The sequence below is a fragment of the Coenobita brevimanus genome, chromosome 88, assembly GCF_032717465.1.
Source record: "Coenobita brevimanus isolate Jiangsu-jjx chromosome 88, ASM3271746v2, whole genome shotgun sequence".
Classification (NCBI taxonomy): domain Eukaryota; kingdom Metazoa; phylum Arthropoda; class Malacostraca; order Decapoda; family Coenobitidae; genus Coenobita; species Coenobita brevimanus.
In genome coordinates this window covers 32,069,794-32,085,332 of record NC_137041.1, presented here as the reverse complement: position 1 = coordinate 32,085,332, position 15,539 = coordinate 32,069,794, and the positions used below count along the sequence as shown (strand labels likewise).

The window sequence follows — 15,539 nt, the reverse complement described above, 5'->3', positions numbered from 1 at the left end:
CTGCGTTAGCAGACTTTTCACACAATGGAACTAAGATAACAAATCTAGAGAAATGATCGACTGCCACTAACAGATAAACGAAGCCAGATTCTGTACGAGGCAGCTTCAGAAGATCGAGAGAGACAGTTTGCCAAGGTTTTGATGGTACTGGGTACTGCAATATAGGAGCAGGTTGACTGGTTGTTCCCTTGTGACGGGCACATGATAAACATGCATCGCAGTGCGCTTCTATATCCTTTCGCATAGTGGGCCAATAATATGACAGACGTGCTTGCCGTAAGCTTCTGTCTTTGCCAGGGTGTGATGCACGAGGGGTGTCGTGGATTAAATGGAGGGCAGCAGGAATTAAGTCTGTTGCAATGACTAGTTGCTTAACTTCGCGATGAGGTACGTTGTTACCTGTCAGTACTGAGTTTTTATAGAGCAATTCATTGTTGAGGAAGAAATCAGATACAGGGACTGGTAACCTTGGCGGAGAAGAATCATCGCCTGACTATAGGAAATATATGACCTGTGACCATACGGGGTCCTCACGCTGGAACCTACGTAGTTTGTCTTAATTGAACGCTAAGTTTACGTCGCAACTGGTTGAGACTGTGGCAACATGCTGCGAGAGGGCATCGGCTACGACATTGGATTTTCCAGGAATGTATTCAAATGTTGGATTATAGTCAGTCACAGTGACTGCCTAACGTGCAAGTCGACCGGTAAGGTTACGTCCCCGAAACAAGTCACATAAGGGAAGATGGTCGGTTTGGATGTGAACAGGATATCCGTAGATGATGTCGCGGAAATGTTTTAGGGACCAGACCACAGCAAGGGCTTCCCAATGAGTTGCACGGTAATTCTTTTCCGCTGAGTTTAGCACACGGCTAGCATAGGCAATGACACGTTTCTTTCCTTCGGAGTCATATTGCATGAGAACGGCACCTAGGCCTACTCTGGAAGCATCAGTACAGAGAAGAAATGGTTTAGAATAATCAGGGAATGCCAAAACTGGTGATTGTGCTAGAGCAGTTTTTAGTGTTGTGAATGCGGTTGCCTGTTCATCAGCCCACACAAAAGGCGCATCCTTCTTTAGCAATTTTGTTAACGGCGCAGTTATCTTGGCGTACAATTTTATGAACCTTCTATAATACTCACTGAAACCAAGGAAACTGCGTACAGCTTTGGTATTGGTTGGAGTTGGGAAATTCGTCACGGCTCTAACCTTGTCGTCTGATGTGTGAATTCCGTGAGCGTCAACAACATGTCCTAGGAATTGGAGTTTCTTACTTAAAAAGTCACACTTTGATAGTTTGATCGTAAGTCCAGCTTGTTTGAGTCTAGTGAACACTTCGGCTAACTTTTCTAAGTGTTCCTCCACTGAGTGACTAGCAATTATGACATCATCTAGATAAGCAAAAACTGAGCGACCTATCATGCCGGCGAAAACTGTATAAATTAATCGCATGTGTTACTGTAAGACATGAACGCTGAAGGTGCATTTGTCAAACCGAATGGAAGTCTACGGAATTGGTAATGACCGGATGGAGTACTGAAGGCAGTGATAGGACGAGATGATTCTTCCATCTCGACTTGCCAATAACCACTTAAAAGATCTAGGGAGGAAGAAACACAATTGTTTTCACCTAAGGATTCCAGCAAATTAGTGAGTACAGGAATTGGAAATCTGTCCGGGACAGTCGGTGCATTCAGGCGTCTGTAATCTATGACTGGTCATAACTCACCATCTTTCTTTGGAACCAGAAATAGTGGGCTGTTCCACGGGCTATCAGAGTGTTCAATGACATCATTATCCAACATGTCCTGAATAAGACGATCGGCTTGTTGACGTTGGCTATGTGGTAAACGGTATGCAGGAATATATACTGGCTGAGCACCTGGCTGTAATGTAATATTGTATTTTACCAAATTTGTTTTGCCCATATTCTCACTGGGTAGGGCTACTACTTTGCGATAGTCTCGCAAGAGATTAATTAATTGATGTCGGTGTTCCGGGAAATCACTTTGTTTCACATGAGAATCAAGATTAGATGGGATACTGGTGGACTGAGCAACTGAGCACACATCGGCAGCAGGATATGGGAAATCCTGGCACACACGTACGGCCACTGGGTATACCAAGAAATCGCCAGTTTGAGTTTCCGTTCGTAAGGTGTAAGCGGCGTTTGTTGTGTTTGCAATGTACAAGTAGCATAAACCATCCTCCAGCACCGTACACAACGCCGACTCATAAGCTAAGCCATTCATACAACACGTCTCAGGTAAGGTTAGTACATCCACTCCTGCTTTTGCACCGACAACACGAACAGAGACTTTGGTAAACTTGTGCGGCAACAAAATTGTGCACTGATTTGTTACTGCACGTCTTATCTCTGCATGTTGTAAAACATCAATCACACTATCTGGGGTAGTTAAATGAGACGTGTCTGAGTCGGCGAGTGTGGCACTGTCAGAGGGGTTGATATGATCTATAAGTGAATGCTCAGAGGATGTAGTACTAGATGGTAGTGTACCTGGCTGTTCAGGTAACAGCGTGTGTATTTGGTTACTCTTGACTACTGTTGGAATCATGTGAGATTTAATAACTGAGTCAGTTTGGGAAAGTACCGGACGTGGATATTCCATACTAGATATTGGGAAACCATTAACATGTACACAACAAGAAGCAGGGAGGAGAGTAATGACTTCTTGGGCCATTGTCGAAAAGCCAATGAGAGTGTCAGCTGGATACCTAAGATCAATAGTGACATGAAACTCTACGTCAAAGGGACTTAAGACTTTATCAAGTTGTACTTCTAGTGTGATCTTTCCTTTGACCTGAAATTCTGAGCCATCCACACCGCATAGGCGAATGTCAGGTGGTTCGAGGATCCCAACTCTTTTAGTTATTTTCCTAATGTTGTTTAAAGAGGTATCTGAGATTAGATTTACCATAGATCCGCTGTCCATAAAGAAAGAGCTTTGTATCCCTTCGCTCCATCCTAGAATGACTGAGCCTGAAGATGTTATAGGTCCTACCTGACGAATGGGGAGTTGATTTTCTGTTGCCTTATTTTCAGACACCGGCGGATCTTCTACTGTTAGGTTATATTTCTCCGATCCGAGCGCTCGTCTTCCCCCGACTGACGGCTCTTAAGGTAATGACACTCGTCCGTGGAGTGAGTTGTGCTATTCTTATGGTACTGGCAAGTTAGGCGTCGGGACCGCGAAGGTGCGCGCGGGCGTTCCCGTGAGCGAAAACGTCTTTCTTTGTATGCACAGCTACACTCTCTATGACCTACATTACCGCAGTGCCAGCACGTAATTGATTATTGTTTGCTTTGTTGCAGAGTTGAATTGTCAAGACCACCAGAAGGTGAACGATATTGTGAGTGAGACCGATTACTTGGTTTGGTTCTTGTAGTTGGCCGTGAACGAGAGAAATCAGCTGAAGTGAAGCTGGTGTGTAGTACTCTCGCAGTACCACCTGCAGAGGGAGAGGGTGAACTGTAAGAATCGACCTGGCGAGTGAAGTCTGTTCCTGACCTCTCTACAATTGTTTTACCTACATCCATTATTTTGTCTCCTGGTTCAAAGCCAACTTGTAGTGCTATTTGCTTTTGGGAGTCCGAAAGCCAATTGAGAAATCTAAAGTAACCGAACAAATCTGCAAAAGTATTTAATGTAATCATGATCTCCCCGTTGTGTTCTGTTACCCATTGAGTACCACGGAATAATTGGTGCAACTCGGAACTCGTTGCCCTCATAGTAGCGGCTGCCTCAATTACTTTTGCATGTTGGGGATGTACCTTCATGTCTTTCTGCATTTGCTTGAGGAGATTAGGTAATCCTATAAGGGATGCAGAATTGGAATGTTGGCAACAGTATTGAATGAGCCGTTGGCTAAACATGTCAAACGTTTGACAATCTTCGAAGTGCCCTGCACGAATAGCGGGTCCTATTAATGATCTGCCATGGTGAAGTCGACTGAAAAGGTATGAAACCTTCAAGGGTTCATTGACAATCTGGCGATTATGCAGGTCGTTTTCGACCTCTCTGAGGAAATCGTAAATCGAAACAGTACTATCCTCTCCTGTAAATTTGGGTCTATTCACATCATCAAAATATATAGATTGAGGAGTTGGAGGGTTCTGAGTCACCATCGTAAGAAGAGGGTGAGACCGCGAAGGTGAGGAAGTAGGCACAGTAGTGAACATCTAGGTGTGTGGGAAGGAAGTGTCGTAGCGGTAGTGGTGTGTGTATGTGTAGTAGTAGGGAGGGATAAAGACTGTGGAGAAGACTGAGTGGTTTCAGGAGAATCAGTTGGAGAAGATGATAGAGTATCTGGAGTTAATATATCTGGATTTAGGGTAGGAATAACAGGTGTAGTAGAAACAGGTAGGGAACTTACGGTTGGTGTAGTATAAGATCTGCCACTGCGAAGTTTTACATTATCATTACATACAGCGTTATCTGTGTTACTGTCAGATTCAATAGGTGAGAGATCTACCCTTTTAAAAAAGGACATTAACAGAGTAGGAAGTAAGCAAATAAAACTAAATGAACAAATGGATGAATAAATGAGAATAAATAAATAATAATATTTGTAATCTTTGAAGAAATGATATATATACAATGAATATGAGTGAAAATGAATGCGTTATTTACAGCTGAGTATGAGTGGGAGAAAATGGGATGAAGTAGGAGTGAACGAAAAATTCTGACTGAATGAAAAATGAGGAACAAAAATGCTATGAATGGATGAGAGTAAATGGTGAAAGTATCACAATCTATAGAGACAGCTTGGCTTCTCTGTAGAAAGGGATTAATCAATGTGCTGGAATGAGGAATTGCATGAAAATGCAGGTAAGAAATACTTTGTAGTGAGATGTGGTCTTGCCTTAAGGCTGGAGAAAAGTGAGGCTCTCGTCTCCTCGTGATTGGGTGGCAGTGTCCGTGACGTCACTGGGTGCGGCTCTCCATTGGGCAAAACGAGAAGCTGATAGGAGCAGGAAACTGTGACGTAGCTCGGTGTGATTGGCCACGCTCCCTGGGTGACGTTGGTGTGTGTGGTGGGTGGGGTAAACGATGACGTAACGGCGTCGGGCGGCGGTTGGGGGCTGCTTCCTGAGGGTCGGGTGGAGTTTGTGGGGGCTGAAACTAACCGTTACAGCAGGCTAGACAGGAACACAGGCAGGCAGGCAAGGCAGGTTGTAGGTTGATAGGAGCAGGAGCTTTGTGTGGTTCCCTGGTAGTGGTGGCGTGGTGATAGGTGGGGGCGTTGATGTGGAGGAAAATCTCAAAATTACATCAAAACTGTCAGAACGATTCCACACCAAGACTGCAAACAAGGCAGGAGGCTAGGGCGGAGATAGGCTGTGTGTCGTCGTGGGAAGAACAGCAGACAGTACCGTGGGAAGACCGACACAGATAAGCCGGCCCACAGAAGACGTAATTTACTATTATCCCACTCGCTTTCCACCAAATGTTAAAACTGTGGATGGCCCCCTTTACGTCACTTGCAGGTAAAGGCAGAGTCTTGTAGTAGTTTTCTGACAATATATTAAACACAGTTTTGAATCAATATACGGCGATGGTGGACAATGCACGCCCGACCCCAGACACGTTTGAACTGCTACTGATCACCGGTTTCCCACCGGCTAGAGAGAGAGAAGCGGTGCGACTCGGAAGTCGTGACTCGTATGTCGTAGACATAACATTGAGCGAGCGTTGACGCGCTACTTGGATCCTACTTACATACTACTGACATACCATATTTACATATTTTATAATATCTACAAAAAGGTTACAAAACAGTTACCTGGTGTACAGGAAACCATTTGGCTTGTCACTCAGTGTGGAGTCACCCACGGGCAGAAGGAAGAGAAAAGAATGAAGGAAAGAAAGACAGAAGAGGGAGTGTAAAGTTGTCCATAGGCAGAAGGACAAGGAAAGAATGAACGAAAGGAAGACAGAAGAGGATGGAAGGAAAGAGGGATGGAGGAGAGGAAAAGGCAAACACCCGAGAGCAGCACTACATCGAATGAGTGGGTGGTGAGCGCCCCCACCTATACTGATGATAATCATCATGATCATGATGGTAGTGATGGTGATGTTGCTGAAGATAGTTGGTGTTGCTGTTGTTATTGTTGAAGTTACTATTGATGATAATGATGATAGGAATAGGGTTAGGGTGATGATAATGGTGGTAGTGATGATTATAGTGGCAGTGATTAATTATGAAGATGCAACAACAAATGGTGGTGACGATGGTGGTGATCATGATGGTTGTGGTAGTAGTGATGACGATGACAATATTGAATCCATGCTGCTGTCATTGATGATGATAATGATGATGACAAAAATATGGCAGTGCTGGTGATGAAGATGATAATATAGTGCGGATAATAATGACGATGCAACAGTGATACTGATTATATTGATTAAGCTGCTGCTGCCTCTGCTGCTGTTAATAATTATAATAATAATGACGGTGTTGCTGATGATAATGATGATGACGCTTCTGATGATAATGATAATAATGAAGGTGCCACTGCTGGTGCTGAAGATAGTGCACAAAATAACACATTCGTCACTCCTCTCCAGGGTACTTGAACGATGATCAGCGAACGAAAGATGTCTTCGTGAACGGCTACTACCTGACGAAGGACAAAGCCTACTATGACGAAGATGGCTACTTTTGGTTCGTCAGCCGAGATGATGACGTTATTATATCGTCTGGGTGAGCTCTGATATGCTAATTTTACTCCAACTTGGCCCGTAATTGCCGTCTCTCTCTCTCTCTCTCTCTCTCTCTCTCTCTCTCTCTCTCTCTCTCTCTCTCTCAAATGCCACTTTTAGCAATAGATTAACAATATTAGTCAAGCATGTTAACTAGGCGGGGATTTTCGTCCCTTTGTAGCTTATTTCACATAGGTTAGTGACTTTTGTGGCAGAAAAAGACAGTATACCGACTCAGCATCCTTTCCATGGCACTTCTTCGCTACTAGCACAATACTGCAGTGTTAATCTCTTGCCACAGGTCCACATTGAAGATGGAGAGATAACAGTTTTGGATGTAGTTAAAGTGGCCAGGGTACCGGTATTGAGTATGATGCTCTACTCCTTCTACTCTAACCTGGCCTAAAATTGCCATCTCTGCATCTTCATTGTTAAGTTGTAACAATATTTAACGCTAGATGATGATGCTACTCATAAAGATGTGCCCTGGAATGGATGATGAGCCGTAGCTCTGTCTTCTTACGCCACTGAGCTACGAGAAATAAGCTACAAAAGAACTAAAAACTGGGTCTGGTTAAGGTGAAATAGCTATACATTTTCACCATGGGCCACACAGGTAATTTAATTTCACACACACTTGATGAAAATGCTATAATGGTAGTAATTTTGTTTTTCAGTGAATTTTATTGTCTCTGAAATTGTGTGTGTGTGTGTGTGTGTGTGTGTGTGTGTGTGATGGACAATAACTCTTGATATCGGAAACTGTGCAGTACATCAGTTGGGTAAAAACAACTTGCCTCGTGGTTGGTCAGGTACTGTCTCGGTCTGTTTACTGATGTATGAGGACTCTACTGCAGTAAATACAATATGTGACCTGATGTAGAAGGACTCTTCTGTGCTGAATACATGCGATCTGTAGTAACTTACTCCCCTTGTGTCAGGTATAGCATTGATCTGTTTGAATCTGAAACTTGCCTGTGGTAATTTCCGGACTCTCCCCGGAGACGGCCATCAAATGTCATTGAGTTACTGTCTTGCTAAGTAGTTTATTGAGAAACTGATTTGAATGAATCCTTCCAAGCCCCCCATCAGGCACTGGAGCCTCTACCCCCTCCCCCAGAGACTTAAGTCATAGTTATAAAGATTAAGTTGAAAAAATTAACAATTTAAGTTCTTTATGAGAATGAAGTTAGATTCGTGCAATAGCCCCTTTAGGGTCGTTTTAGGCCTTTTCAAACCATTTTGAGCCAAGAGCTCAAAAGGGGCGGCAGTAAATAGCTTGGCTATTGTAGTTATAACAGTGAATAACTTTTCTCAACTCCCTATATCAGGTATCGCATTGGTCCGTTTGAGGTTGAGTCTTGTCTACTGGAACACCCGGCTGTGGCAGAGTCAGCGGTAGTGTCATCGCCGGACAGCCTGCGTGGTGAGGTGGTGAAGGCATTTGTGGTGCTGGCTGAGGGCTACCGAGGCAACGACCACGACAAGGAAAAGCTAGTGACGGAACTGCAGCGACACGTACAGCATAACACAGCACCCTACAAGTACCCTAGGAAGGTTGGTTGTCTTCCACACTTACCACAGCAAACAATTGCCACAGCTAACACCTACCACAAGTACCACATCTACTACATCTGGATCGCAGGACATCCATGACAACATTGCAGCAACACGGACGGCACAACACAGCACCCTGCAAGTACTCAGGGAATATTAGTTATCTTGTCACACCTGCTACATCTAACACACACACACCACAAAGCCAGTCAGGAGACAGGACGTGTGTGCTGGGCAATCCCCAGGTCCTGTCCTCCCCACTTACTGTTTTTTAATCAGCCCATACACCACTGACCGGGCTAGTGTATGGCCCGGCCTGCACTATATGTGCAGGGAATCTTTCAACAAACGAATGAACATCTAACACCTAACTTTTTACACACCAGTCACGCCAAGAATTCAGCATTGCAGAGCCATGTACAGCACAAGACGGTAGCCTACTGTACTCTGTTTACTTTAACTGGGATAAAATTGCCTTCTCTTCATTTTGATTACTGAGCTGTGGCAAGAGATTAATACTAGAATATTGTGTCAGTCACGAAAAAAATGCAGTGAAAAGAATGCAGAGCTGTAGTAGTATGCTGCCACTGAGCTTGTAATAATAGGCTGTGAAAGGACAGAAATCTCTGCTTGTCAAACCAGTGAGATATAGCTCCCTAGAAATTTCCCAATCATCTGTCACTCTTTTCTCATACAGTAGATACACTTCAGAAGGGCGGTGCTTCTTGTATTAGTGGACCGTTCTTGTTTACCTGATGGCTGCTCTACTAATTGCATGACCTTCACAGCGGCCCAGTCAAGTCCTACAATCCTGCGATCCCGTTTGAGAACCTCATCCCATGTTTAAAATGCTCTGCCAACATTGATTTTCTCTTCCACTCTACGTCTGTACATTTTTTCCACAAGTTCAAACCACTGTGCACTTCGGCTCCAAACACTGGCAGTCCTCATTGCCCAAGCTTCTAAACTTGGAACACTTGTACTTTATGGCAATGCTGCATTACACATCCACGTTTCTATTCTCATTTTTCGTGTGCGCAGGCTTACAGACGCCATCGTCATTTATTGGCCACAATGGAGCTGATCGAGTTCACCTGGATGGGATTAGATCAAGATGTCATCTAGCTCTCGTCAGTTATCATCTTAAATTCGGGTTAAGTGGAATCAGAGATGACACGTACCGTGCTCGTAGAACGGGCGTACCAACATAACCCAGATAATGGAGCACTACACAACACATGCCACACTAAAACATAGGCACAACATAACTCACATAATCGACCACAGCACAACGCATGCTGTGCTATGACATATACAACATAACACACATAATGAAGCAGTAGATAGCACACGTGATAAAAAGACACACACACAGCATAAGCCACAATATAAAGCACTGCACAATACATGTCACGCTAAGACGCAAACCCATCAACAGTTTACGGAACCAGTTTGACGATCCCACATGGGAAATTGCTTACCTGAAGTCGACGGGTCTAGTGGGCCAGGTAGACTGGGATTTTACTACTCTACATCATTACACTGCACTTATGATGATACAGTAATAAATAAGTTTTTCTGATTCTAATTGTTATGGTGAACGTTATGTAGAGTTGAATGGAAAGTTTCAGAATTCTGCTTTATCAAACTTTCCATCCTGCAGTCCAAATAAATATACAGTTGTAAACAGTGTATCTGTCTTACCAAACTTTCCACCCATCCGTCAAACATGTAGAGTTTTTAACAGCCTCCTTATCTTATCAAACGTTCCATCCATCCGTTCCAACAGAGTTTGTTAACGGCCTGTTTATGGTATCAAATGTTCCACCTTTCCATCCTAACAAACAAAGGTTAAGATCCTGCTTATCTTATCAAACTTTCTACCTTTTTGTTTCAAGAGATAAAAATTTTTAAAAGCCTGCTCATCTTATCAAACGTCCCATCATCTCTCTGCCTCAACAGATAGAGTTTGTGGACGTTCTGCCAAAGACTGTGAGTGGGAAGATACGGAGGGTGGAGCTGAGGAACCGAGAGTGGGGCAGGGAGTGACAGCCTGTTCCACAAACCACAGTGCTTACAAGAGGATGACCATATTATATTCATGTTCGGAGCGTGTTTAATTCCTGACACTCACAGCACAGATTTGTCCATACCTGGGTCCATATGTAAACTGAAGTACTAAATGGTACAATATTTATGTTTTATTTCTCATGAATAAATGCTAGAACAGTCTAAAACTCCTGCAGTTGTTATTGTTGTTGCTTAACCCCAGTTTGTGTGACTGAGGAGGCTTGCCGATCACAGGTAAGCAATTGATTCTGTGAGGCCTAAGCCTACAGATACTGGTACTAGGTACATTCACAATGTAGGGATCCAGCGCCCCCTTGTGGTAGACAGCGTCTCACCAGAGGTTAGACCAGAGTCCTTCCACAACGAGTTGCAGGGAAGTGCGAGGAGGTTTGGCACGCTAGGGTGTGGCGCCTCATCTGCTTCGCTTTACCCAGGGTAGACAGCACCACTACATACAGGCTCTTTTGTTAGCACCCAGTGCAAAACTGTGACACATTACTATATTATACAGAATATTACACGGTATTAAAGATAATAAATGAAATAATTATTCATTATGTTACGCCATAGATGTACAGGTTACACACATAGTAGCTTACTACAGTGAACTGGTATCCTAGATGTGAATGTTATGCTATACTATTTACATCTTAACCTGGCCATTGAATTTTTCGTCTTATTGGAGCTTACTCCACATAGCTCAGTGACAGAATATGACAATACTATAGCTCAGCATCTTTTCCAAAGCACCAGGTAAGAGAGTGGAATGGAGATTTGAGTGATGGGTTTTCTGTGAATGTTTGTGTGCATCAAGGGTCAGTTTTGAGTCCCATGTTGTTTATCATGGTACTTGAAGCCCTTTCATGTGACTTTAGAAACGTACTCTCCGTGGGAGTTGTTGTATACTGATGATTTGGTGTTGATTGAGAGAGAACGAAAAGGAGGCGGAGGGAGAGGTTTAGGAAGTGGAGAGATGGTATGGGGCACAAGGGGCTTAAGGGTAAATGCAGATAAAACAAAAGTGACGATATCTAGGGTTGGTGGCAGTACTGTCAAAGACGAGGGAGAGTGGCCATGTGCAGTTTGGCCACAAGGGGCCTGGGAAGTAATTCCATCTTGTGCGGTGTTTGTGATAAATGGGTGCATAAAAGATGTAGTGGCATCAGGAGGTAGATCTGCGAGATAATGCTGATTTTATGTGTACGGCGTGTCTGGGAGAGCAGGTGGAGATTGTCAGACGTGAAAGAATTGACAACCTATGCTGGTGAATCTTTCTGAGTGTGTGAAAGAGTTTTGTTATTTGGGAGACACGTTGTGTGCTAGGAGTGTGGGGCTTGGAGCTAGCTCTGTGGCTAGGGTGAGAAGTGGTTGGAAGAAGTTCAGCAAGCTCTCAGGCCTCTCCTGGACATTGAGAGGACTCTCTTCCTACGTGCTAAGGGGTCTTTGTATGTAGCATGTGTTAGGAGTGTAATGCTGTATGGTAGTGATACCTGGGCAGTGAAGGAGGAGGATATTCGCCGGCTCAGACGTACAGAAATGACAATGATTAGGTGGATGTGTAGTGCGTCCCTGTGTCCAAGGTCTAGGGGGGCTGGGTTCACGATGGAAGAGTTGAGAGGTAGAATGTGACTGGTGTTGTGATGAGGAGAGGTAGATTGAGATGGTTTGGACGTGGAGAGGATGGGGGATGATAATTGGGTGAGGAAGGTGAGAAGTGTTAATATTGGGGGTGGGGTTACGAAGGGCAGACCGAGAAAGACATGGGACGAGGTCATTAAGTGTAACCTCAGGGTTAAGGGACTGAGCAGAGAGGCTGCAATGGATCGTGCAGCATGGGAGAGCCGCCATTAGGTGACCAAGGCCTGACGCATGTGCAAGCATGTTGGAGCCTTTCAAAACGAAAACTTGGTGACTAGCATATTCTGGTGCTTATTACTTGGTACAGTTCAGTCTTCAATATGAAATGATGGCAATTTTAGGCCAGAGAGTACAGAGAACAGTACTTTGCAGTGAAGTAACTATATACTTTTGTCAGATTGATTAAGTAACAGACTAACAGCGAACAGTGAATACAGGCTGATTCATAAATAGCACTGAACTAGAAACTCACCTTGGTAGTACATCTTTATGTAAGTTGCGGGATAAACCAGTCTACTAAACGGGGTTTGGGAGAGGCAGTGCTGGAAGGAAATTAAAAAAATGCAAGATGGATACCGATAACACTGACAGAGCAGTCACCACAACACAGCCTCCCGGGCGAAGTGGAAGAGGAACGTTACATACTGTCCAGCCTGATACTAATTTTGTATTATCAGCGGTAAGAAATCTAAGAAACATCTTTATAATGTGATGACGCAGCCCTGGACCCCTACACTCCAGATATATATATATATATATATATATATATATATATATATATATATATATATATATATATATATATATATTTAATTCTTCTTCCTTTTTTTAAATTTCCTGTCTTCTCCATATATTGTATTCCTCTACGTTTAGGGTACCGTTTGATATCTTTGGGATTATTATTTGTTTTTTTCAGTTAGGCAAATAATATGCGCGTTCCTTTTCTCTGGTATAATCTTTGATCTCTAATAATTTAGATACTCATCTCACTCTACATCTGAGTACATCAACATAATCATCTTGTTTACATACTTAAGCTATAGCTTGAGTCTATTACCTTCCTTGTTTTTATTTCCTTCTGGTTTTGTACCACTATTGTAATTCTGCAACCCAGTTAATTTGTAAATAAAAAACTTACTCTTCTCTCTTCCTCTGGTCTTTCCTTGTTTTATGTTTTTGCTTCCTCCCTCTTCTCCTTTAGTGTTTCCAGTTCCTCTTTAGTTAGGCATCTTTTTATCCATACTTTTTTGAATTCCTCTTTTTCCATAGAGTTTGTTGGCATTTTTTAGTATTTCCTCTACAGTGTTTCCAACTCTGGAATGCTTACATTCAGCGGCCTTGACTTACTTCTCTCATATTTCCCTAGCCTGTTATGCACTTTTTATATCTTTACTTCACATGTGATATCCTCTGGTACTTGCTGCAGTATATTCATTACATTTTCCATCTCCTTTTTGTCTCTTGGAGATTCTGTTTTTTTTTCTCTTCTTCTTCATTCTATGGCACTGATTACTATAGACTTGATTAATTCTCAACAGCTTCCCTGACTAGTTTTGGGCTATTCTTATACCTGTAATTTCTTTTCACATCCTTTTCTTATGCTTTTTTCTTCTACCTTTGTATCTAAATCATTCTTTAATTTGACTCATTTCAGCATTCGTAGTTTGTAACCTCATCTTAGTGATGTTTCACCATATCATTTGCCTGTTTTATTTTCTCTTCAGTGTTACGCAGTATCATACTTTTTGATCTATCATTGACTGCTTGCTTTTCTGCCTGATTTTCTCCATATCATTTCTGAAATCATCCATATAATTATCTGCTATGTGTAAAACAACTGTACATCCCATTTCACTTGCCCTTGTCAGTGAATTTACCTCAGCTGACAGTTCATGTATTGTTGTGGGCTTTTTCTGTTGAACATCCTTTATTAATTCTTCATTTTTTCCCTTCTCTTCTGCGTAGCTCATTCTCGATTCTTCAGTTTCCATTTGAAATGATCTTTGCCTACTTATTCTTTCCTCAACTAAGTTATCACGAGAAAGTTTCCTTTTCAACCAGTTCTGGGCAGAAGTCATCATTCTGTTTTTTACCTTTTGGTCTCTTTTCTTAACACCTTCTAAAGGCATCTTTCTCCATAGTAAGCATAAACTTCATCTTAAAGAAAAGATCTCTACTTACAGTTTCAGCATCACTCTGTCGTCTGCTGACCTTTGGTGTTGTCCAGCTGCCATGAGGAAATTCATCACATTCCTTGACATCTGATATAAAATATTTACTTACTTTGGGCTACACTGCTATGTTATTTCATGTTTTTACTGCAAATGTTGGATCATCACCTTCAAATTAGCCTGATACGAACATGACCCATAAAGAATATACAATTTAGGTATCCCTAGAGCGGAGCCTCCAGTGATACACGTCCGACCCGTGTGCTAGCGGAGCAAGGTGTAAACGAGACAGGGTGCAACGTGGGAGAGTGAGAAAAACTGGTGAACAATTTAGTTTGCAATAGTGTGTGTGTGTGTGTGTGTGTGTGTGTGTGTGTGTGTGCAGGGTCATTCGACCTTAACATTCTTGCAGCTGATTTCCGGTACCTCAGTAGGCAGAAAAAAGACAATAAATAGCTCTATATAGTTTCCACAGCACTTACTTCGTGACCCAGCGCGTCATGTTCTGGTGCTAATCTAATCTATTGTTACAACTCAGCATTCAAGAGGAAGAGGTGAAATTTTAGGCTGAGTGGAAAGAGCTTAATCGTGTCGGATTTTTCTTAACGCCTCTTCTTCACCAATTTATTGTGCCTAATGTATCTTTTTATCTCTGTGTTCGCTACTGAGAAAAGCGATGTCCATTCTAGAAATGCAGGAGCGATTTCATCTTGCGCAGACGGCCCAGTCAATGTTATCAGTAATCTACCTTGCATCATTTATCCATCCCCCACTCCCTCTGCCACACTCACGCCCACACCAGCCTACTGAGCCATCCCAGGAACACATGCAACACTACCATGTGATCTTCTAGTGCAGCATTATTTATGGGCCCTTGTATTTAAATAGTATAATTAATGTAAATTAAGCTGTTAGACGCATAATGAATCACCAAGAAAAAGGTGTTGCCAAATCTCTCGCTCCACCTAAAACACGGGCCCGAGTGTGAGAGAAGGTGTGTATGTGTGAAAAGTGTGAGTAGATAATGCTGGGATGGTGAACTGTGAAAAGAAGTTGACTGAGTGTGAGGGGAGGTGTGTATGTGTGAAAAAGTGTGAGCAGTTATTGGCAGGGCGGGTGAAACAGCGTGAGTGTGACCGAGTGTGAGGTGTGCAAGTGTGAAAAAGTGTGAGTTTGGCGGCAAGATACCATAGAAGCTTCGTAGCACCTCCTTAGCGATTTATTTTGCATATTACACCTTAACAGTGTCTTATATGCTGCTTATATCGTATTTCATTATCAATGCAACGTACTGTACATCACAACATTGTTTTCACTCTAACTCGGCCTAAAACTGCCACCTCTCCATCTTGAATCCCCGGTTGTGGCTAAATATTA

At 42.8% G+C, this 15,539-nt stretch overlaps 1 protein-coding gene across 1 annotated transcript in view; it reads left to right on the top strand.

Annotated features, from left to right (window-relative positions):
- Positions 1–10,332, top strand: part of LOC145411251 (acyl-coenzyme A synthetase ACSM3, mitochondrial-like) — a 67,780-nt gene extending 57,448 nt beyond the window's left edge. The window contains exons 8-10 of the mRNA XM_080281319.1: positions 6,592–6,727; positions 8,058–8,283; positions 10,246–10,332. Of these exons, the coding sequence (XP_080137445.1) occupies positions 6,592–6,727; positions 8,058–8,283; positions 10,246–10,332 (449 nt within the window). The remainder of the gene's footprint in view (positions 1–6,591; positions 6,728–8,057; positions 8,284–10,245) is intronic.
- Positions 10,333–15,539: the final 5,207 nt, after the last annotated feature.